The following is a 25,692-nucleotide window of genomic DNA, read 5'->3' as shown; positions in this document are numbered from 1 at the left end:
CTTACTGTGCATTAACATGTAAGATTTTTGGATTAATTACTGTTAAGACACTTTAAAGCATTCTCTGTGTATCAGGAAAGGGTACTAAATATTCAAGTTTTCTTCATTTCAACTGCTTGTCCTCCAAATTCTTCCCAATAATTTGTCAAATGTGATTATTGAAAGTTTGTTGCCTGTTTTTGATAGTAATGTTATGTATGTAATAAATGTCTTATTGTGGGAGATAGCAAAATAGACTCCATTCTAGGAAGTGTGTGTTGTGTCAATTTATCTGAGATGTATATAAACTAAGGAGCAAGATGATGTATTTCAAAGGCTACTTTTTCACAGCTTTGCTTGTACAGTGGTACCTCTAGATGCGAACGGGATCCGTTCCGGAGCTCCATTCGCATCTAGAAGGAAACGTAACTAGCGACGGCACGTCTGAGCACACGCACGTAGCTTTTCGCCGCTTCTGTGCATGTGCCTGACGTCATTTTAAGCATCTGCACATGCACAAGCGGCAAAACCCAGAAGTAACGCGCTCCGTTACTTCCGGGTTGCCGCGGAGCGCAACTTGAACGCGCTCATCCTGAAGCACATTCAACCCGAGGTATGACTGTAAAGGCAACACAGGAAGCTTTTTAGGTTTTGACACATCTCAAAAACTCAAGTCATTGTTCACTTTAAAACATTCAAAGTTGTTTTTTTACCAAGCTTGCTCTGCTACTGCAGTCTATGCTATTGCTGTGCTGGAGCAGTGCTTTACAGAAGCATGAATCAGATGTGGAGAGGCTGTTGCATTAAAAGGAGATGGGTTAATAACAAGCAATGGTTAAACAAAAGTGGGGTGGGAAAGAGAATTGTTAACTAGTTCAATCAAAATGTTTAAATGGTGTGTCAGAGCCAAGACTTTTTTTCAGTATAGATGTTCACCCTAAATCAGCTGCAGGGAACCTTTGGTAGTTCAGTAAAATCTGTGGCCTTCCAGAGGTTTGTGGACTCCCAAATACCATCAGCCGTAGCCAACACAGCCAGTGATTAATGCAAATGTATACATAGGTCCTTATGATTAACTGACAATTATTCTAGGTATATTAGCCGCCTCAGCTAACAGTAGTTACACACAAGATAAATAATGAACTCCGTATTCATTCCAAGGCCTGCTGAAAATTTCTAAAATATTTAATTTGTCCAAACCACATGATTACAAACATTCGTATTTAAAGTTACAAAAATGTCATGTTAAAACTTACAAAAGCTGTACTAGTCAATAAATTCTTGGCACACATGCACTATTGATATTGAAAGCTTGTTCTGAAATAGCTAAATCTCTAGTGGCAGGAATGATAGAAATTTTGTTGAAAAAAGGCAAGTCTAATCTCATCTCTGTTTCTACTAGGGTGAGTTAGTCTCATAGCCTCTTTGACCCAAACATCATGACAAAAACTGAGGATGAGCAGGTTGTTAAAAAAACCTGTCCATTAAGATCCCAGCAAGTAGTCAGTACATCACATCTGCCATACTAGTGCTAATTGGAATGGAAAAGTAACTTATGGTGGGTGCTGTGAGTTTGAAAATGGATTTTCAATGCCACTGAAATCTATGGGTTTTTTTGTGTGGAAGAAATAGTTCTAAGGTTAAAGCAAGAAAAGGCTATTTGATTATCTTAAATTTATGGTACTCATTCTAAGCACTAAAATGTGTCAGTTCGGCACTGTTAGTGTATTTTTAATTTACCATTAGGTAAATATGGACAATCACTGGAAGAAAAGGAATTTCTGTCAAATAGAACAGCTTTCTAGTATCAAAAACACAGGGCATTTCTTGCCTACCTTTTTTGTGGATGCGTTCCAGTCTTGAAATACTATCAAATAGTTTGGAAATTAATAAAACTTTGGGATTAGGCACAACGTATTTCTCAGAATCTTATCAAATGGCCATAGGCTTCCATCTCTGAAACAGGTTAGCTAGAAGGCTGATGGAAAAGTTGCTCTTTTGAACTAAACATGTTAAATACATTCCAAGCTAACTGCAGTTTGAGTAAGTGGCTAGTAATCAGAACTTTGTAGTGTTGTGGTTCTTTTATTGTGCTTTCTGTACCTGATGGGAATTGAGTAGGTTTAGGGTCAACTTTGAGGAATACCACTAGTATAGGACTAAACAGGCTGCATAGGAATCCTGTACGTTAATAACTCTTATATGGCATACAAAAATTCACCGTACACAGTACACCTTCATGGTGAAATTGACAGCAGAGGATACTGTTTCAGCTGCTGAATTTCCCCATATACTGCTGAAGATACAGAAGCCGTTCCAAAGAAAGAAGATGAACGAGTATTTTCCTGTCAGGATACCTCTTCCCAGGTTAAAGCAAGTGAAGGCCTCCTGATGATCTTAAATTTGTGGTACTCAAGTGCTGAAGACACAAAAATGCCCCCTTTGCAGCTCAACAAGGCTGCTTGCTGTCACTGCCACCACCATTTCCTCTTTAGGCTTAGTTTTGTGCAGGGGTCTATCTTGAAGATAAAAAAATCTCAAACAAAGGGTGAATTTAATGTTTTCCCTCTATTCCAGCTGTACCAGATGTACATATCAAATCAAATGGCACAAATAATCCCATCCAGGGCTTGTATTGATGCGTTTTATTACGTTTAGCACACAGGTTTGCTATGCTTGTTAGTCTAACAAGTCATTTCCTGTCTCAAAGGTTAATGAGAATAGGTGGTTTGCTTGTAAACAGAATTAGTAATTAGGCATAAGTATATAATATGCCCTTCAAGGTACAAATTCTAGCTTGTATGAAAAGCCTCCTTTAAGTTTCTGTGTGCATGTGAACTTACTAAGTACAGTCACAAATTACAGTAACATGTTCAGCTAGACTTGTTTTTAAAAGGAGTACTTAAAGCATTTTTTATTGTGTAGGTATTCTTAATTCTGCTTTAAGTTTTATACCTTTTAGAAAATCATCTAATGTATACAGTGTAGTGTTATCAACTGAACTTCAGCAATACAAATCTCATAATTACCCCAATTTTTCTGTATATATCATTTCCTCATGCCCCAACTTAAGGCAGTCTGGTGGAAATATATAGAGAACTCTTAACTTTGCTGATTTGTATTATTTTTCAGGCCATTTAGTTAAAAAAGATCTTATTTCTGACAGAGTAAAGAAAAAAGCAAGTATCAAGTTGGCCAGTATCCTTTAACTACTCTTCCACACAGTATTTATTTAATACATTTTATAACTGCTGTTCTACAGCATTCCATGGGGATAATTAAAGAACTTCTTTCTGAAATCCCTAACAAGTTTTATCACACATGAACCTCAAAACAGAGGTTATGATGAAAGCACTACACACATTCCATGATCCCCCTCAGGATATTCTTTCCGTTCCTCACCTGGCCTGCCTTCTGCTAGTTCCTCTTCAAAAGCCCTGTGCACAATATGCAAGTCAGGTAGTTTCAAAGTACTTAAAGACCTGCCTGACAAAGTTCTTTCAGAAAGTCCAGTGATGCAAAAAAACTGCTTGCCTTCTCATTCTTTTAGCTAAGCTACCACATGCATATTGAAACTGCTGCACTAACAAGGCTGGAAACTTAATCTTACATCTAGGGATGTCCAAGAAAGCCAATTTATGTCACCATAAATATATGAAGTAGCTGCATTTACTTATATGTAATCTTCCCAATTCTGCATTTAAATGGCTTTTGTGGGGAGGGCCATGAAACATACAAAGCTGCACAAGATGCTGAACCTCAACTCACAACCCTTAAAAGCCCTGTCCAGCTCCTCTGACTTCTAAGCTACAGTGTCCCCTGCCAACCTGTTCCCAAACTAAGAACCTTTTAAAAATAATCTGAAACTGCAAAACTCTGCACTTGGTCCTGGAATGGTCCATCTGCATGATAAAATGGCAAATGCTGGGAATAACAAAACATTCTGCCTATATCCTTTACGATGAACAATAAAGTGTGTTGCACAAGCAGATGCATTTGTAAAATCAGGCATATCAATTGCTGCATTAGCAGAACCTCACATAATATGACATGCTGCCACTGCAGGAATATCACATTGGCACAAAGATTTAAGATTGGCTGTTTAGATTTTGACAATACAAAAGCATTGGCCAGCGCTGCAGGAGTTTATACTGTTACGTTACAGCTCTTACCACTGTAGTGAAGTAACAACATTTTAGAAATCTTCTGTAGATGACTCTTACGGCACACTGGAAGAACACCTCTGTATGAGCAGTGCATGGCAGGAATCACAAACCCTTACAGGCTTTGGCGAAGATGGCAAAAGCAGTTCGTTGTCAGAGCAGGCATTACAGAAAATTTCGCCACAGTTTCTACAGTGATGCTAAATCAAGATGGGTAGGGGTGGGGAAAAGAAACCCGAAGGAGATTTTGAAATCAACAGTTTATGAAGTAAATAGAGAGTAATCAGCTACAGTTAAACATTTACATACATCTATATATTTGTTTCTCCCTCTCTCCCACACCCCCTAGAAGCTAAATTTCACATTTTATGTGAGGAGGGATCATGTCAGCCAGTGACTTGGTCATTATGAATGGAAAATAAGCAAGCTTAATGATTACCTGAACATTCTATTATTGGATCAGAGTTTGTGCTATTTGTTGCAATATTTGTAACAACAAAAAGGATTTAGTTTGAACCAAATGATCTGTGGGGTTAACTATGAAAATAGTATTTTTTTGTTTTTTTAACTGATAGTGATTGATGAGGTTTAGTGCACATGCATAAATAAAAATGTGAATATTAAGTATTGGTAAATAACAGAACTTGGATACAGAACTTGTTGTTAGTGGATGAAAGCCAATGAAGCTTTTCAATGCATGCTCACCTTCCTTCTGGAAAGCGAAAACTCCTTTTCACATAATTTGCAGTGTGTTGCTTCTTTGTCTTTTAGCCAGACCTGTCCCTAGTGGGGAGAAAAAATGTTCTCTGAATAGAACAGGTACCATACATACAATTTATCTAATCATAAATGACAGTTGCCATTCAGGTATACAAAAGGACAACATTCCTCAGGATAGTACAAGAGACAACTCATGTTAGTTCCAACTCCTTACCCAGCCTACCATCAAGAAATCTCTCACATCAATGCATCTGTGGCCAACGCCCTGCACATTAGAGAGGATCCTAAGGAGCACAGTAGGACACACAGTTTAAGGCACTGAGCAGGATACCACAGAACATGAAATGTAGATGCACACTGTATGGAAAGATGGGTATGGGTGGATAAGCTGTCTTTCAGGCAACTTGTCTGCCCTTGTAGATCCTGCTGTCATGGAACCCCAAAGACAGAGTTTGAAACCTACCACTCCTAACAGTGCAATCCTACACATGACTACTCAGAAATAAGTCCTACTATTTTCAGGTTAATGGGTACAGCATCATAGCCAAGCAGAAAATTAAGCACAAGTGATTATCAAGATCACAAACTAAGCTAGAGTTAGAACAGAATAAAACTAGAATTTGGGAGCCTTCCTACAATATTCTTGAAAGATGAGTTTGTGATTCTTCCTGTCTCTTAAAATTGAAAATCACTAAAAGTCATCTTACAGAGCACACCTTGACCATAAAAGGGGGGTGTCCCCAAGCCTGGAGATGTCAGCAGAATACAGGAATTTTGTTGTAAACGGTAGGTGTAATCTATGGTGGATAAATTCTGGCAGGTGACCTCGAGGCACTGTAGCTGTTGAACCAGTGAATGATCCACCAGTAGTTCTGCTAGGACACAGTGCCTTTATCAAGAAATTGCTTCAGTCTTGATACTCTTTGTTAGTAGTGGTGAAAGTGAAACTACTGACTGCTAGAGGCTGAAAGTGGGTCTGACTATTGGCTTGTGGCTTTCCAAAATATGTGAGAGTCTAAGGCTGTGGGTTACTGAGAAGAAAAGAGGAGGTCTGTAACTTTATAATTCTTATGGTCTCAAATTAAGCCCATCTTTCAGATTCAATAGCTGATACTGATTTGAGAAAATAAAAGAGAGTGGACTCCACTTAGACCACTGGTCTTCAACTGATCAGGGTCACAGCCTGATCCAAGCTGGGTCACAACAGGCGCACTACCACCAGATTAAGAAATGGGTCCCCAAATGCATGTTTGAGTTAGAAGAGGGTCCTGGGTCTGAAAAAGTTGAAGATACCTGACTTAGACTATTAAACACTGACATGTATTTTGTTGATGCATGGTGTAAGTGGAATGATGTAGAGTTACATTCTAATTTACTGATTAAAGCCACAAAAAATTATAGCTAGGAAATGAAGCACACCGACAGAATAGACAGGCCCAGTGAAACTATAAATTCTAATGGTTAATGGTTAAAATTTACACTATAATTTGAAAGGTTAACTACCCGTTAGCTTATAGAATGAAGTATATAATACAAATTACTAACCTGCAATGTTTTATTTGCTTCTTTTATATCTTCTATTTTAAGCTTTGATCTAAAGAGAAAATATGTGAATAATAGTGTGAATAATTAAATGCACCTGTTTTCAGGGGGGATAAACATGACAGGATTGAAGGAAGTGTGTAGAAGTCCACACTGCCTTCAACCCAACATGTATCTGTAGACTGTACTCTTTCAACACAAACACCTTGCCTTTCTCCCCATTTTCTCCAACTTCCTTCACTTCTGCCTCCATGCACCTCCCTGTAAGGAAGATGTGCTCAAGAGGGTAGGAAAATCTTACAGAAGGCCTTCATTTACAAGACAACTTATGTTTCATTGGTTCCCAATTTTCACACCTGGACCTCAAAAAACATTTCTGGAATTGAAATCCATTGTTACTAGAAAAGTAAGTCATGTTCATTTCACATACCCCTATCCAGACACAGGACTCATGTGGGATCTATAGCCGTGCTGGGTAATGAAATACACAATCCCATATAAGCCCTGCATCTGTTTATGATTTGTAGATGAGAAAGAGAGGATTCTTCCAATGAGAAGCAGAGCCTTTACTGCAATTGGCTTTGGTTTTATCTCCCTGAAAGAGTCTAGAGCTGCTGTTCTTCAGTGGCTTTTCCGAGATGCAAAGAAATCCTCTCTGCAAGAAACCTTGGCACTTACTTGCTAATGAAAGTCAAAGCCTTTGCTGGATGGTAAGAATTTCTGTTAACTGGTAAGAAAGGTTTTGTTTGGTGGCTTAGCCATTGGTAAAGTCGTAATCTGGCAGCAATGGCTTGTTTACGAGACACTGATGAAACAGAATATCCTTACAAGTGGAAAAAGGAGAAAACCTACACTGGGGTTGAGCAACTTGTGATCCTCCAGATGTTTTTGGACTTCCAACTCCCATCACGCCCCAGCCAATATGGCCAATGGTCAGGAATGATGGAAGTTGTGGTACATCTGGAGGGCCACAGGTTTCCCAACCCTGACTTACTCCAGCACTAATCTATATAAAAAGCCCAGGAAGTACATCAGCCAAATGGTTATACAGTGGTCCCTTGTTTTGAGTCTGGGTTCTGTTCTGGAGCCCCAGATGCTCAACGAAAGGGACACTCAACAAAGCACTGCTCTGTGCATGCGTGCAGAGTGGTTTGCGCTTCTGCGCATGCGGCAAACCCAGAAGTAACCCGTTCCGGTACTTCCGGGTTTGCCATGGACATTCGCCGAAATGGACGGTCGACGGAGCGGACGTTCATGGAGGTATTACTGTATTAGTTAGGCAGGATAGCTCAGTTGGTTAGAGCATGGTGCTGATAATGCCAAGGTTGCATTGCAGGGGGTGGGACTTGATGATCCTCAGGGTCCCTTCCAACTCTACAATTCTAAGTGTTAGTCTTCTCTTCTCAGCTAACTGACCAAGGCAAAGGAGCCACTGGATTCTGCTAGCTGAGACTTAAAATGCTTTGTAGGGTTGAAGCTGCTACGAGACTTAAAGTACTTAAATACTTTTAAATCCTTAAGTAGCTGGGCTGGAGGAAGTTTAAGGTGAAACATATGCACAAGAACCAGTCTTTGTTTTCATTAGTTGTATGCAAGAAAAGAAAAAGACAAATTACTCGCTAAGTTTGGCAGCCAGTTCTTGGAGAGTTTCTTCTTGATCATGGCATAGATTTTTCAACTGCTTGTTCTTTTCTTGTAATTTTAGGAACTCCTGAAAGACAAAGAAAACATTAACACTGTCAATAGCTTCTCAGAAGAGTTGTAAAACATTTCTATTTGGGCTGGCTTTTAAAACTGAAATTAGTTACATCTGGGATGGGCAACCTGTGGCATTTTAGTTGCTGTTGGGCTCCCAGCTCTCATCAGCTCCAACCACCGTAGCCAAAAGACAGGGATTACAGTTATTTTATTCCAAGGGTGCTGACATACAGGAAGCTGAGCTACATAGGAATCATGCTCCCATTGTCATACAAGCCTATCCAAGATTAGGGGGAAACGGTCCTGTCAGTTTGTAGCAGAATCAGGCTGAATACACTGTGCTGATTGTTAGTGTTTGTAACATTACAAACTCACTCATCCTACTGCCGGAGCAGTATTGCAACACTTTTTAAACTTGGTTTTATGTAGTGGTAGGAAAACAAAGACGAATCTTTAAATTAAAAGGCTTTCATGCTGTGCTTGATGAGGGAGTAGGGGAGAGGCAAGAGAGTTGTCCTGAAGACTGGGAGGAGCAGGGAAGAAAACAGACACTTGGAATCGGCATTTGATTTGTTGATAGGTACATCTGTTGAAAGCATTTGCGAAGGCAGGGGAAGTTAGGCTCGCTCTGTGTGAGAAAAGCACCATGGTGAATCCTGTTTAAAAGTACATCTGTATGTACCAAGCGTTCTAATGGGTATGTCAAGCAAAGGGCTTTAACGAATTGTGGTTTCCCCATTCTTGGGATGCAATAAGATTTGAATTCAACGAAATACGTTTCATATGCAAGTCTCAACTGATACAATCTTAAAACCTCTTTAGTCCACTGTATATTACAGTGGCTTTGGATATAGCAATAGCTGAGCAAACAGGAAGTATAATTTACACTTCCTGTTCACCATACTTCCTTGTAATCTGAGTGTATGGGATGGCTTATTTATCTCCTGTAATGATAATGATCTCTTAAGACCAACCAACAGTACTTCAACCTCGGAAGAATGAACCTCCAGATCTCTGAGCACTTGCATACAGCTTCATGGGATAACGATGAAAGTACAGCTTACATAATCAGTAAAATTTTATGAAATTTTGCTGCAGAATTTACTTTTTTAAGAGTAATGATTTGTTGGGTCTCTGTCTTCAAGGAAGATGATGTTTCTTTTTCCCTTTTAAGGTCTTCTTCCATAGTTTGTCGCCATTCTCTTTCTATTTTCAAATCTGTTTCCAGCTGGCCACTAGAAATACAGAATATAAAAAAGTAATTAAAACAATTATACGTTTTAATTGACCTACTGCAATTGCACAACTATGAAATAATTAGTACAATATATAATTCAACACTGTAAACATTTTACACGTGCTAATTATAATAAAGATTTACTTATTTCCTTTTAAAATGTTTTATATTATCCTGTGTAGAAGACTTCTGCAAAAATAAGTGATAGGAAAAAATAAGCAAATTAACTATTATTTGACAAGAAGGTTATGAAGAAGGCAACCTTAAAATCTGATTCAAGCTTCACCAAGATTTATCGATCCCTCCCAATCTCCCTTTGGAACCAGGTTAAAAGCATTTAACAGAATGCTTTCAGAATAAGGATAAGATGGTTCTGTTCTTTATGATCTAGATATCTATCTACTATCTGACTGATGTTGTTTTAAGGTGGTGGTATATTTTATTATATTGCAAGCAGCTTTAGGTAAAAACAGCAGGATATACATTTTAAAAGTAAAATAAATACATAAATCCAGCTCAAATTACCTTAAATGGGTACTGTGATGGGAGAGCTGCATCTAGCCCTCAAGGAGTGCACACGATTGCTCAAGGGTCAAACTAGATAATATGTGAAATGTGTAACTGCATTTCATGCATTGTTGTTGTTTCTAATAGCCATGATAAGTAAGCCCAATCCAGGTCAGGACTACTGTGTTGCTATTGTATTACAGATATGTAAAGTGCAATTGCCTATGTCATGTACTGAGCAGTTTGGCCCTAACAATACCCAATTGTTAGGCAAGTTAGCAGATGAGCACTGCTCCCCAAAGGAGAGAACACTCAGTCCTGGACGAGGCCCAGACACTCCCTCACCACCTAGGACTTTTTATTTCTGGTTTGGAGCAAGCTATGTGAACAAAACGATGTTTTCAATAGCAGAAAAATATTAATAGGACAGCCCTTGTGAGTATGCATATCAGGGCAACATTTCCCCAAAGTTAAACTAGTTTCCTGAGCTCAAAGCAGCAAGATATTAAAAGCAAACCCAAAACGGCGTTCTCCTGTGTCGTATGGCAAACCTAGGGGAATTTCAAAAGGAGATTGCAATGGGGCAACAGGTTCAGCTGTTCAAATAAAGTCCACTTGGCTTGCTCAAACACCTTGCATGAGCCTAAACAGGTATTTGAATCCCAGCACAGAAGTTCTGCATTCTATGAAACTACTAGATCAGGCAGATGAATTTACGATCAGCTTACTTAGTCTGTTCTTCCAACATGCACCATGTAGCCATTCTGTGGTGACGCATGCAGCTCTAAAACTTCTGATCTGTAATTCATCTGGATTTAGCTTTCCACTTTAATGACATTCAAAAGGTGAGGGGACACACATGTTAGAATATATGCTATCTTCTCCCCCACAAATACTTTACTTACACTTGCTTTTCCTTTTGAGTAATATCTTTCTGCAGACTTTCAGATTTACTCATATAGTCTTGCTTAAATTTCTTGTCTTCACTCTCTGCCTCCATTTGAGCCTTCTCTGCTTGTTGTAATCTGGTGTAATTCAAATCAACTTTGGGTAAAACTGAAGCTAGAATTTGGGTGTAAAGGGTGAAGACAAATAAAAGAAAAAAAATGGGGAAATAGAAACATTTCTAAATGAAAACAAAGCTTGGGGTAAACTCACAAACTCAAATGAGAGACCCAGACAATGCCAAGAAATCCAAATTCTTTTTCTCACTACAACAGTATTTAAAAAATCCATACATTTATCCAAATTTTTTATTTAGTATTCATGATTAACAGATGCCATCAATGCAGAGCCATACAGATTTTTTTATTCATACATACAGAGCTGTGACTGTGCCTTTGTGTGTTTTTGCATGAATTCTTAAAAAAAAAAAAAATCCCAAACCCTGTAAACTAACTGTTCTTTAACTACCCAAATCTATCAACACTACAAAATGGGAAAACCAGTGCACTAAATGGTCTGATATAATTCAGAACACAAAGAAGAGTATTGTAATCAAGGTGGCACAAGCAGTGCCATGTTAAATCAACACAACACACACCAAATAATGTAACTGTGTGTCTAATATGGTGTGCATGGTGTAAATGAGAGCATGTAAATAATCTAAGTGCTTGCTCCCAATACGGCTGGTTTTGGGGTGGTGTCTGGATTGGTGATGGGTGTAATGTAATTTGTTTCTTGAGCTCCCACACCTGTTAAGGTGTGCTTTTGTTCATTTCCACAGAAGAGGATGCTACATCAGAAAGGCCAAATGTGGCTATAATTCACCAAGTACTATTTGTTGTGCACTCTCCATTTATTACAGCAGAGTTTGTGCAAATCTAAGTATACTATGGTAAGATATTCAAAATGGACAAAATATCAGGCCTTAAAAAAATAGTTCTGTGTAACTCAAAAGATTGTCACTTTATTTTGCTTTTATCTGAACCATTCTGCATCTAATCTTCAAACTTCACCAAACATAGAATAAAAAGCATGCTAGCTGAAATTAAAGTAGATTTCTATTTAACATTTCAAAAGTTGTAACATTGCAATTTCTTTTTTAAAAAAAGTTAATTCCAATTGGCAACTAACAAAATACGTTGGTGAGTTCAGTGTCAGAGATCTATGTTAAAACATTGACCAATTTGAATGCCAAAATTATTTTGCTACATTTAGAGCCTGATCCATAACCTATTTAAGCCAAAATACATGGGCAAATAGGCTTAAAAGCAAGGTTAAAAAAAAAAATCCTACAAATTTTACTCCATTAAACTATTTCGAGACACATGGAGGATCTTTCAAAATGATATATCTTTAACAAGCTTGTACTGATGCTGCCCTTCATTGCTGGCACATTTCACTAAGGACATTGCAATAGTCCTGGTTTGCGTTAACAATTCTTTGTCACTTCAGATATGCAATGGATAAAAAATTAAAGACAAATAAAGGTAATAAAATATTCAGAAACACAGAAGTTGGGATAAAGGAGAAAAGAAAAAGAAAAAGAGGAAGAAGGATGTCAATAAAAGAATATTCATGCCAATAACGTTTTAATACATAATTATGTTTTGTTTGTTAAGTAGACTGAAAAGAAAAACAATGGCAAGACATGTCAACAGCCACATGATGAGGCTATGAATGTTAACAACATCTGAGATTCAACATTGCTCAAACAGGTGCCTGTTTGTGCAGCTGGCAGCTTCTTCCTGTCCTGCCCCCTGCAGTTCTCGTGTGCCCCATAAATATACTCTGGAGGAGTGGAGGATCACACAAAGCAGATTTGGGGTGGGAAAGGGGGAGCTGGAGAGGGGAGAAAAGTAACTGGAAGTACCATTGTACAAGCAGTGGATATCACCCATTAAAAAAAAGAGAGAGTAAAGCATGTAAACATGCTTCTGTATTCATAATGGCCTACATGTTACATGCCATTTTTTTAGTATACATATATATATAGCCTCAGAGTTAATTTAGAACCATCCATTGTCTCATGCACCAACTACAAGACTTTTTACTTCTTTTTTAAAAAATGACAATAACACAAACTGCTTTTGAAACTCTTTTTGTTTCAAAAGGTGATTTTTCCTGAGCTGGGGAAGGAGAAGATGCTGCTGAAGACATACAACACTTCTCCCCCCGCCCCCACAAAAGGTTCCCAGCTATTGAGGAAATGTAGGTAGTTTTAGGATTCTCTGGGACTCGACCCTACACACTTACACTCAGAATGGAAGAATGTTTTTAATTTAAATGGAAGAATATTTCCAAATGATTTTTCTCCAATTGAATATATGGGCCAACAAATAATTCTAAAAGTCTGCACACATCAAGTGCCTAACTAGATGAGACAAAAGAATATCTGAACCGAAAGCCTGTTTTGTTTTATGTGTGTGGTGTTAAGTTTTAAAGCAACCATGGAGGTGAAATGGCTGTGGCACTGGAGGAAGCAAATTATTCCACTACATGATTTGTCCAACTGAAATCCCCTAAAGTATACTGCAGGACATCTTTAGGAGAGGAAATTGCTAAGGAGTAAATCCTACACAAATTTGGAGTAGTCCCTAAGACAGTGGGATGGAGCCTTGCATGCCTCCTTCCGGCAATTCCTGTAGCATATCTGGTGCCAAACGTATTGCTCTGCTGTCCTTTGGACCACATTGGCGAGGCTGTCTGGCTATCCCAGGACCTCCATACACACTGCCCAGGCTTGCATCCCACAAAAGTCACTTTGGTGCTGCAAGAACACAGCAAGAACATGGGAGGCAGCAGTTACAAGTTACTGGTCTCTGCAGTCACAGCAGGTACTGCGATTCTCCAGCAGTTTGACTTCACCCCTGGAGGTGCACCCTATTGTCTCATGAGACAGACGGATGCCAACAAATATTTTTATTGGGGTGCAAAAACTTTTGAGAAGGTTAGATCAAGAAAACAGTGTGAAGGAAAGCTTTTTTAAAGATCTTCAAGCGCACAGCACCAAACACATTACCAGCACCATTACAGTGCTCAAATTGCAGGGGGTCAGAGGGGGCCTGCCCTTTTCCTTGCCTTTTTGTGATGGTTTCCATACTACTGTTTTTGGAAGGCTGCAGACAGAACAATTTTGCAAATCTGGAGTGAGGACATGGGATGGGGTTTGTGAATTGGCTTGGGGTCCCCTCTGCCTTTCTTATCCCTAAGCTGAACATGGTCCCTAAAGCTACTTTTAAAAGACAATTCAATCACAGATCTCCTATTGTCTCAACTAGTTTAACATTTAGCTTCAAATGTATGAGTAAGAAATCAGAAAAATTACTTTAGTCAACTGGGACTTTGCTGGATAGATATAATATGCAAAGGGGGGGGGTGGAAATTGTGAAACAGCTAGCAAGGAGTCAAATAGGATATCTCAGGCACACAAAAATAAGGGAATTGAAATATGCATTCAAAGCACCTAAAAACAGCGTAAAAAAAACACATTTTGATCCTTCAAAACAAAGTCATATCTCAGTGCCTACTATATGAGAATGTGGCAACTGAAGCAGAAGAAATGAGTCTGAGGGGGAGTGGAGAAGCAGAATAAAAGAAGATGCTGTACCTTTGCTCCAACTGCTTCATAGTTGCTGTAATCTGATTGGTTTTATCTTCAAGTCTGCCAATGATTTCGTTCTTTTCTTTCAGCGCATCATCTGAAACCTATGATATAAGAGTGATTATTATATTGCAACACTATATAACTTGAGTATTAACAAGTGAGCAATAATAAAATCTACAGTCTGGATGTGTAGGTTTTTTTCTTCCTTTCCTCTCCATTAGAAATTTCTCCCTCTTGCCCAGCTTTGGACAGTAAACTCTCTAAAGTAATCTTCACCACACTGCTAGTGCTGTATTGATGTGCAGCAGCAGTAGTAGGAACTGACTTTCAGGTAAGCAGCCCAATCTTCAGGAGGAGGAAATTGACAAAAGGTTTATCTTTCTAAATTCCCCTTTTTCTTATACCCCACAAGGGCTACTAAAAGTGGAACTTTAAAAGCAATTTGGTGGTGGGTGGCTTGTGGCTAAAACCACTATTGCCTTCCTTTCTAGTTTATGAGGTAGAAACAATCAGAGATGATGGAAGTCTTTCCCCTCAGTAAGGTTATTAAGTTGGCTGTCTCCTGGTCTGAAGCAAATGAGGATGACATGCAACAGTGCATGAGTGGGTTGCCACCGACACAATGGGATTGCCCCTTCCTCCCCGTTGCAACCTCTGTTCTCCTGAGGAGGGAATCCCAAACCTCAGGAGCAGTTTGTGGGATCATGCAAGGGACAGGAGAGTACATTATGTTATATGAGTGAGAGTCTGCAGTTGCTGGCAGGCTGAAAACAGAGGATATCAGCCAAACCCTCCTCATCCTGATGGTCACCTTGCTCCTACTATGCTGAGAAAGCAGCTGTAAGAATAACTGTCATCCGTTGATATTCAAAGCTAGTTCTCAAAAGGACAGGTGGGCATCCCTAAAGGGGGAAAGAGTATTGCTTAAAAATTGTATTTCGTTTAGCTTCCAGTTGCAAACAGTAAAATGTTCTTACTTGTAGCTTTTTGTACATTTCTACATTTATTCCTTTGACTTCCTCCAACTGTTGCCGCAGGCTTATAAGAGTGTCTTGTTTTTCATGTATATCCTTCTCCAACAACTTCATTGCAAGTTCTATCTCATGCTTCATACCAACTTGAACCATCAGCTCATTCTCTATATCCTACAAAATACAAAGAAGTGCACAGATATCAAATGCATTAAGGTAGGAAAAAATATGGTGATAGAAGACAAGACAGCTTACATGCCTCTGGATATACAAGTTCCCACTGCCTCCATAGCATATCTGATATACACTCACTTGTCTCAACTGTGATTCTTCTCGAAGCTGCCTATGTGCTTCATTGTACATGTCATCCAGGCTTTGTCTGGAGTGCTTGTATGTCTGAAGTTCTGCTTCAGCATCCACTTTGTTCACCTACAAGTAAGGAATTCATGCTTAGATCACTTTCCCCCAGAGCATATCTTCATGCGGGGGAAACAGACAAGGGTATTGTAGAATGACACTCTCTGACTCAGTAAACCACAGTAAGCTGTACATGTCCCATCTCATGTTGACAGAATCAGTGCTCCCTGAAATGCCACATATTACATGGAGCCAAACCCAAATTTTACAAGCTTGTGCTTCACTGGCAGCTGCAGTCAATTTTGGCTCTCTAAAGATGAAGAGTATGTCTATATGACACACAAGCTTCTGAACATCTGTTAATCTCATTCTCCTTTTTACATTTTGAGGTACACACTTAAAAATAAAACGTAGCCACACACCTAAAAACAGCAATGTGTTAGCCCTCATTGAGATATTTTGCAGCATTTTTTTCCTAAATATGTTTGTATTTCTGTAAGCCTTGGAGTTCCCTCAAGCCTACTGATACCTCCCCTCTTGTGTGATGGTATTGCTGTTTCAACTATATAAGCAAAGGAACTCACAGTTGGAACACCAGTAACTGAAGGAACAAATAGGATCTGAAACAAAATATCAGAGTGGAATGTTCCTGTTCAGGTTTCCAACCACTCCATTCTATCTCCTCCCACTTTTCTATTTCGCCCTGAAAGTGAACATTCTGTACTCACTAAGCATGCTCAGTTCTTATTGGAGTCCACCCCCCACCCCAACTTAAGGTTCCTCCCTCCCAAGCTTTTTCAAATCATTGGTTTCCCCTTAGCCTAGTGAGGCCATTTTGGCCACATAAGGACAGGCACTCAGACGATGAGTTTGTTATTTGTATTTATGATAGGGTCCTCTAGTATGTCAAATAGCCCAAGATAGTGCAACATGCCAGAATTTACTGCTGATTCTGCAATGGCTGTGTTGCTACCTACTCTTTGATAGGACACTCACCTATCATATTTTACTTGAGCCAGTTTAGAGAGCACATGCACACACAAAAAGCAAAGGCAACCTCTTTACTAATATTGCTTTGTACCGCATATTATATTTCCTTTGTAAATAGAACTCTCATACCTCTAGATGATGCTGTGTTTTCATTAAGATGAGTGTATTTTCACTTCGCAAGTGATGATTTTCTTCTTGAAGTTTAATTATATTATTTTTGGCTATTGCTAACTAAGAAAGAAGTGGAACAAAAAAAGCAAAAAGATTCAGGTGAACAATAATAGGAAAACAAAAATATTTCAACACACACAGGCAGAAGAGAAAGATAGTATTGGTCATATGCATTGCTAAAAGTCCATACCTCTTCAATTAGTTTAGTGTTTGACTTCTCTAGCGAATCAACGCGTGTATGGAGACTGCTGACTGTGCTACTGAAAATAGTAAAGAGAACCTCATTCAAAATTACACATCAAATCCTACAAGTACAAACAGTTCTATGCAATTTACTTAACATTCTGGTGCCTATTTGGGTGTCCACTGATCAATGGAGTTGGAAAACACATCTTCCACCATACATCTTTCAAGAAGATAAATGCACTAGCTTTATTTTATTGCCATCATCATATTTGTGTTCCTTGAAATGACATTTGCTATCACTCTAAATGTCCATTATGTAACTGCTAACTTTCATTCTTTCATCTCTCATGAGCCAGGAAATTTATATTTTTTGCTGCTGTTCTTTAGAGAAGTCCTCAGCACCACCTCATCTCAGTGGCTCTAGCAGCCTTTTCTTATAACTTAATAACAAGCCCATGCCATTCTAAGAACAAATATTTAAAATCTTATTAGTAAAATTTTGCCCACAGGTTAACATTGCTCTTTTGCACCGCAGTCCTAATTTTAGTTACTCAGAATTAAATCCCATGGAGTTCAATGGGACAAGGGCAGTGCTATATGCTATGATTTTTGCAGAAAACATCAGTGTTATACTGGTGATTTCAAGCCAAAGACAAAAAGTATGAATGGAAAATATGCATGAACATACAACTTTACACATCCATGTACACATATATTAAAGAGAAACGTACACAGGTGTTTGAAAAAGTATGCCTGCATATAGTTTGCCTTTGCATGTTACATCCTTCCTGTGCAAAATACCAGTTTAACACAAATGATTCCCACAATAGTTGGGAATTACAGCAATATCCTTACTCCCAAGAAAATATGTTTAGGACTGCAATCTTAGTCCCCTTCATAAACAACAGCAAGACTGAAAGTATCAAATTTCAGGATTTGTACCAAGCTAATTTGAATAATAAACTCCTCTTACTTTGCCCACATTTAAAATAATAGCCTATTTAACAGACAAAACACTTGAAACATTAGTCTTCCAACAGCTTCATTCACTCTAGACTCCCTTTCAGTAGCTATATGATGCAACCATTAAACTAAGCCAAATGCAACTAAAAGGATTTCAGTGCCATCTACTGTACCAGAAAAGGCATGTTTTTATCGGAATTACTTTTTAAAAAGATGATGCCTCTATATGGATTCAACAGATGCTTCTGTAAATACTTACTTCAGCTGCCTGTTTAGTTCTTCAACATAATTCTTTTGATCCAATATAGCAGCAATATGGTCATTTCTAAAGAGATGAAAACATATTTAATTAGACATTTATCTGACACCATATATGCAGGGGTGGAGGAAGGAGGGTGCAGTGGGGGGTGGAGCACCCCGGATGTCACCACTGAGGGGGGTGACAAAATGCAGGGCGGCACTCACCGCATTGCCTGCAGCACTCCCGAGCCACGCGTCTCTCCTAGGAGTGACGCAGTGGCTTGGGCACCCGAAGGCTCCGCGTTGCCCCAAATGGTCTGCCCACTATCTCCCCCTCAGCTGTAGGGCGGCTGAGTGGGAGGCGGCATCAACAATACAGAACAACAAACCCCCGTGTTGCAAACTTAACACAACAAACAATACAAGCAACACGCAGGCCAGTATACTAGATAGCACTGTAATTCTTATTACATAATATACATGATTTAGTAACAAAAACAAAATGTGTGCACTTGTAAATTCTCTAATATATTTGAAATCAACTGAACACATGTCTGTCAATCTTTGAAAGTCCGTAGAAGTATAATAAGTCTATGGTTGAAACAAAGTAATAGATACTATCCTGTGGGCTAAGCGGTAAAACTTTTTAGGTGAAATTCCAAATGAAAAATTGGGGCCACACTATAGGTGCACTCCTGATTCCTCTTTCCGGCCACTGCTTGAATTTGGCGCTTTTTCCTGTCGCTCTGCACAGCAACAGAAAAAGGCACCACACTAAAGCTAGAGAAGAATCCAGAGTGCGTCCTTGATGTCATATGACATCCTTATGCACCTGTCAACATGGGCCGTGGAGGGTGGACCAGTTCTTCATCTATCCCCTTGGCCAGATCCACTTTCCTATCTCTGACAGGAGGAGAAAGGCAAAACAAATAGGGAAAGAAAAGGGCTCAGAAGAGCAGGGACCTGACTTAAAATGTCTGAAGCAGGAATTATCACCATTGTCAATCTGCATTCAGTTTGCAGAGGTTCCAGTAAAAGAGGATCAGATGTTCATATATTTGTCCTCTCATTGATCCTAGCAAAACAAAGCAAGTTGATCCACCCTGATCCTTTTACCTCACACTTCTGCTTCCTGCCCTTAGGGAGCCTGGCAGAAAAACACAAAACCCTTTTCAAAGCATTTAATGTACTTGTTTATTAGAAATGTTAAAACATACCTTTCTTTGCTTTCAATATCATCTTCATTCTTTAAATACATAGAGAAATCAATCACACCAACCTAAGAAGAAATAGATTTATTCACATTTTGTATTTTATTTTTATTTTTAAAAAGGAAAACCGGGTTTGGTCTTTACTTCACTGATGTTACTGGAAATGTGCAATGAAACCTGATACATACTGTAGGAGAGCATGAGCACAACAGGCCTTACATCATTGGTAATGACAAGCTTTCATTCAAAGCTGTGTCATCTATGCTTCAGTCCCCCATCCCCCCGTTTCAACAACCCTTTTAGGGTAAAGATTACTAACCCAGATGCATTTCCTCTTTCAAGCAGTCACATATTTATACTTCTGCAGTAATACAGTTTGAAGGCTTTATGCAGAACTATTTCCAATCTTTGGAGACTTTCTGGATAATCAGGCAAAAAGGAAAACAAGCAGCTAGGTTGCACTTTTATGGTTTTTGTAACCAAGCCAAAAGCTTTCTAATAAAGGAACCGATTCATGTAAACTCCATCACTATTCCTCTGCAGAAGAAACAATTCATTAATCAGGCCTTTAATTGCGTTTCAAAGGAAATAAGTGTGTTTTGTTTAGGGAATAGGCAACTGCCTTTCCATTTAACTCATCAAGCTAAATAAGAAACTTTTTTTTTTCTTTTAAGAAAGCACATTACAACTTTTAATACTCTGCATTCAGATCCATCAGTTTGATATTTCCCCCATCATTTCATAAAAAAACACCTTTAAGGCAAAAGTATGAGACCATAGCTTTATATCTACTTACTTGTGAATCCAAGTCTTCTCCTTTTACACAAAGATTTGCATCAATTACATTTAACCCAACGAGCAAGCCAACGATAACTGCTCCTTCTTCTTCCATCATCAGTGCATGATATTCATAAAATTCGCTGGAAAATGCATTTTAAAAAAAACTCCGTAACTTATTTTAACATACTTTGAATCAATTTTTAACTGCTGGTCAATCAGTAATTTATTTTATTTTCAAATCTTTTAAAGATTGACTTCACCGATACTCCAAGGTGGTTAAAAGTTTGGAGCAACATACTGAATATACCAACTAAAGTGGCAACTTATACAGAATCTAAGTTTTCTCAACAAAATAAAATAAAATGGGGAAGGTCCACCATAGTATGAAATGGCATCTGGTCTGCAACAGGGCTTTTCCTTCTTCTCCAATCCCCAATCCCCAACCCCCCCCCCCCCCCGCTCTGGAGAGTTCAGGGACCCTCTGGAGCAAATTTTGGGGGTGCACAAGGGGTGGAGAGGAAATGAGAAGCGAAACTGGAAGTCAACTTCAGTTACGAAAGAAAATTAGGTGCTTAGATAAGAAACGCAAATGCAAACCAAGTCAAGAACCAAGTTTTAACTTTACTGTCATATTACTTAGCAATAGCCATAGTAAAATGTAAGATAATTGTACAAATCTGGTAGCAATTACAGCACTGACCTTAATTTATCCTATAAAAATCTGAATGGACACTCACCCAAGCAATTCCTTCTGAAAGATGAGACATCGTAGATAATCAGCCATCTTTTTTTGCATAAGTGCCAATCGTAACCAAGCTCGGGCACGTCCTAGTGGAGTCCTAGTTTTAAAAAAAGGAATAGCTCAGAAAACAAATATCTGTTGACCAGGATTATTGTCCAAAATGGAAAAGATCTTTATTGGCAACACAACTTACTTGAGACCAGGCAAATCTCTAACACTAGCAGCGATTTCCTCAGCTTCTGGGTACAACTTCTCCACAAGCTCCAGAGGACCCCATATTGTTTTATTGTAACTGAGAAAAGACTTTTTTACTAGAAGGAAAATATAATATTTTTACATTTTAAACTTGGCTTTATACTTTAATAGAGCTGTTATCTAGATGGCACTATAAAAGTTATTTCTAGGTAAGCCATATCAGAGTGCAAGGAACATTTGTAAGCATGGTTAATATTCAACACTTATACAGTATCAGCATATTTAATCTGCTGCACCTAAGATTCTCTAAAACCATTGCAGCCAACTGTGAAATGAATGTTATAAGAACAGCAAGGACAAAATAAGGCAAAACAAAGAAGAATCTGCAAGTTGAAGTTACATATCCCAGGAAGCCAACAAAGAAGAGAAACAGCAGGGACTTGCAGGACTCCAAAGAAGTAAAAAAATTCTGTAAAATAAATTAGAGGGTTTCTTCAGTTGCCCACATCAATATTAATGAATCCAAGTGGGGAAGCGCATAGATTCCCCCTTGGATTGACTGAGGTGAGGGAAGTCTACAGTGTGCATCCTAGACCCATGAACATGAACATAGGCCGGCTAATACAGTGGTACCTCAGTTTAAGAACAGTCCTGTTTACGAACGATTCAGTTTATGAACTCTGCAAAACTGCAAGTAGTGTCCCGGTTTGCGAACTTGACGTCGGTCTAAGAATGGAATCTGAACAGTGGAAGGGAACCAGCGGCGGGAGCCCTCATTAGGGAAAGCACACCTCGGTTTACGGATTAAGTTCGTAAACCGAGGTACCACTGTATAGGGAATTCTATATGCCTAAACTTGCCTTAATCTAGAATGAGCAATCTAGTATTATACTCTTTTGTTATATAACAAAATAAAATGTCAATATGCTTTGGTAAAAACAAACAATTATCCTTTTTAAAACATGCATTTGGTACCTTTAAGGCCATGTTTCAGGCAGTGCTCCATAACAACGAAGAACTGTTGCAGAGGTGGATAGTCAGAATCAAGGGTTCGGCCAAAGCTCAGGGCAGATTCAATGAGTCCCTTGATACTCAGTTTGGCCATATTCAATAAATTTGTTCGCTCAACAGCTGTGGGGTCTTTCACAGCTTAAAAAGGAAAAAAAGGAAAATTATTCAATGAGAAAAGAATAGTTTGATACTGCTTTACTGATAAAAACACAACAATCTTATCCAAAACTAAACATAAAAAATTAAAGGGGGAAAGAGAATAGGATAAAAAGCATGTTATGAAACATAGTGCTTTTCCTCTGAAGGAACGGAATATTTCCGTAGACCTGCAGCACTGGCAAGTGTCCTGTTCTAAATCAGGGCAGAGAGCACTTTAGCCTGGAAGATGTAGCACTGCTTGCCATTTCCCCAGGTACATCAAGTTCTTAATATGAAAATCCATAAAAGATATGTGAAATAATAGCACTGCAACATTTTCAAATCATTTAAGATGGCCTAATATTTTGCTTTTGTTACTGCAATGTACTGATGTTTCCAGTGAACTAACCACAATGACTCTGCAAGCCAACGTATGCTGACGGAAAGCTTATTTTTGCCAAATGTGTTTGCAAGCCCCACTGGGTCTAGCAGGATCAGGCCCAGTTCAAAAAGCAAGGGCGAAACTAGGCTTTATTTCATCCGGGTCAAAGACCCAGTTTGGTGCACACACCCCACACACAGGTTGGGACTTGGAAGCCTCAATGGTGCCCCTCTGGAGGTTTCACCCAGGGCAAAAAACCAGGGTAGCCACCTCCCCCTCCCCCCCCCCAGCTACAGCACTGCAAAAAGCATAACTCTAGCAGGAAAAAAACCCTTGGTCCTCACTGCTTTTAAAAGTAATTTCTCCTCCCTTCCCTTATAGGATGGCATCATAACGGTTGCGATATTGTGCACTGTTAGCTGGAAGTAAGCCCCTCTGAAAACTGGAACTTCCTTCTGAGTAGGATCGGGCTGCATCTATCAGACCCCAGAGCAGCTGCTACCGGGCCACAATATACCTACACCAAGCATCACAATCCAAGGGTGGGGTTAAAAGGACGCCTGAGAGCGAGCAAGAGAGATTTGCCCACTCTTTCAGTCCCTGCCAAACGCGATTCTGAGACAGGGTTCCACGCAAGAACCGATGCACGTGCAGAGTTCCTCCACACGAGAGGGGGTGGGCATCCTGATTGGTCCAGGATACCCCTCCCCGGGACCTCCACGCGCCAAGCGAGGTTTGCGGGAAAGGGCGGTTCTGACGCTCAGCGGGTGCGTGACGCAGCAGGCGGGGCCGGCCGGCCGGCGGGCGGTACTCTCCCTCCCCAAGCTCAACACGCGACGGCCGTTCGTCTGCACATGATTCCCTCGTGACGTTGCCGATGGTAAACCACTCTTACCCGCAATAAGCTATAATGAAGCAGCCCTACCTTCTTCACCACCACGCGCCGCTCGGCGCCAGCAGTTCGCGCCCTCCCTACAGGCTCGCAGAAACTCAAAGGAGATAATGACGACGACACGAAGCCTCCTCCCTGCAGGGCTTCTTCATTCAAAGCAGGCGCTGCTAATTACTTAAGAGGCTACCGAAACTGCGCCAGCGAATAATGGGGAGCTACTCACAAGAGCTCGTCAACTGGAGCATCAACATCGTTGTGCAAAGCGAAGCCATTTCACTGCCTGCCCGATTTTCATAGATCTATCGATCTATTAACTCCTATGCAACCAATAGCCAGGGTTGGGCTTCGTTCCTAAGGGAACCTAGACAGGGGCTCCCACCCCACAGAGGCCTGGATGCGGAATGAAATTGGGGGGCGGGCAGAGGACCGCGAGAGACTTTCTCGCGGCGGCCTTAAAGACCAATGGACTTTTCAGCATCCTTCCCCCCCCCCCCCCCGGAGACGTGTGCAAGGGAAACACTTGAGGGTCAGACCTGTTGTTCGCCTGACGCGGCTCGAGGGGCGGCTTCAGCCCCTCGCGGATACCCGCCCCACAGCGGGGGCAAGCGAAGGCAGTGCTCCCCCCATAACAGACGGCGGCCGAGCCCACCCAGCCTCCCTCCCCAGAGGGAGAAGAAACGCTCCGTCAGCCCTTTCCCTTCGCCGCCGCCGCCAGCCCAAGCTCCTCCGACTTCCCTCACGCCCGGCCGCCGCCGCTTCTCCTCTGCTCCTTACCCATCGCCAGCGAGGAGCAGCAGCTGCCCGAGCAGCTCAGCGAGGTGGACCCAGCCTTTGCTCCTTTCACGGCCTTTCTCCAGCCCTCCTCCGCCTCCTCCATCTCCGCCCTCCGCCGCCGGAACCGCGCCCGCTGCGCCCCTGGCGGCGGGAGGACCCGGACGGAGGCGCGTCGCTGCGAGGGGCCGGAGCCAGATGTCGTGACAGGGCGAATTCTCCGAATTTGCTTCATATGATTTAGCCTGTCCCAAATTCCCAGGCCAGGGTGGGGGTGGGGTTCACTTTTGCCTTGAGGTGAAAAGACAGGTTCTGCACTTCTCCCCCTCCCTTAATTATTCTAATTTATTGTAAACATTATTTATCAAAATCCTATGCCGCCCTTCATCCGACAACCACAGGGCGGTTTACAACAAAAACGCAAAAATACATACCATACCAACAAAGAAAAAATACTACCCCCACCACCACAACTTACATAGATATTGCCATTTCATTGTTCTCCAATAAGCTCAATAAACAGTTACACCATGTTGGTTTTAAGTCAATCCAAAATAGTTTTAAAATAGAAAACCAAATCCAACCTGGATACCACGTTGTAAACTGGAGTTGGTATACTAGTACACTCTATATACACATTTTAAAATCAGTTGATTCCAAAATGTCATGAGCACATCCATCAACCCATATATACATGCTTGTGCAAGCCAATTTTCCCACTGGCAACCTGGGAAATGACACGAAAACTCTTTAACTCTTTATCCTTCTTAGTTTAAGGTTACCAGATTTTTTTCAATGAATCCAGGGACTGTTCAACTTCAAGGGATTTTGTCTGGGTACTGATTTGTAAATCCGGGGATGTCTGTCCCCATATCTTAGCTGTCTGGAAGCAATTCTTTTACTCATTACAGATTACCATGAGTGGTCTATTTATAAACAAGATATCTGTGTTGATAGCCTGACAAATTATTAGCTGGGGAAATTGTGGTGGGACGGAGCAGTGATTACACGACTCCATCTTGCTAGCTTGGGGGGGGGGCGGGGAATGTGGGTGAGCTTCCCTCACTTTTTTTGCTACAGTTCTTTCAGGCTGGCATGAGGCACTTTGGACTCGGCAAATTCTAAATCTCCAATACACTGCTCCATTTTAGCAAGTAATAGCTTTCTGCTTGCCTTGGTACAGCAGGGACCTCCACTACAGTGCGCCGCGGGGGGGGGGGGGCAGGTTGTCAATGCCACATTCTAACTACCTCCAGCCATTAACATTGGGTGGCAGGGGTGCAATTGCACTCCTAGT

At 40.4% G+C, this 25,692-nt stretch overlaps 1 protein-coding gene across 3 annotated transcripts; it reads right to left on the bottom strand.

Moving 5' to 3' along the window:
* Window positions 1-1,137: 1,137 nt before the first annotated feature.
* Window positions 1,138-24,557, bottom strand: RUFY2 (RUN and FYVE domain containing 2). 3 transcript variants are annotated; one of them, XR_014511579.1, is made up of 19 exons: window positions 24,399-24,557; window positions 22,177-22,350; window positions 21,200-21,317; window positions 21,002-21,103; window positions 20,281-20,404; window positions 19,491-19,552; window positions 18,293-18,358; window positions 17,075-17,144; window positions 16,843-16,944; window positions 15,679-15,795; window positions 15,373-15,540; window positions 14,399-14,496; window positions 10,752-10,871; window positions 9,208-9,337; window positions 8,021-8,115; window positions 6,408-6,456; window positions 5,077-5,146; window positions 4,848-4,925; window positions 1,138-4,342 (listed from the first exon to the last, which is right to left on the bottom strand). XR_014511579.1 is itself a non-coding variant. In XM_083441323.1 (18 exons), exons 1-18 carry the CDS (start codon window positions 24,499-24,501, stop codon window positions 4,199-4,201), a joined length of 1,920 nt encoding a protein of 639 aa, XP_083297449.1. In that variant the 5' UTR covers window positions 24,502-24,557; the 3' UTR covers window positions 1,138-4,198. The 3 variants fall into 3 exon arrangements, 1 of the variants encoding a protein (XP_083297449.1); XR_014511578.1 differs by lacking the exon at window positions 5,077-5,146 and having other exon boundaries at window positions 10,752-12,237; XM_083441323.1 differs by lacking the exon at window positions 5,077-5,146.
* Between the last annotated feature and the right edge of the window lie 1,135 nt (window positions 24,558-25,692).

The sequence above is a fragment of the Podarcis tiliguerta genome, assembly GCF_965153285.1.
Source record: "Podarcis tiliguerta genome assembly, chromosome: 5".
NCBI classification, from domain to species: Eukaryota; Metazoa; Chordata; class Lepidosauria; order Squamata; family Lacertidae; genus Podarcis; species Podarcis tiliguerta.
The sequence above is the reverse complement of the archived record's forward strand: the minus strand, read 5'-3'. Positions and strand labels throughout refer to the sequence as shown.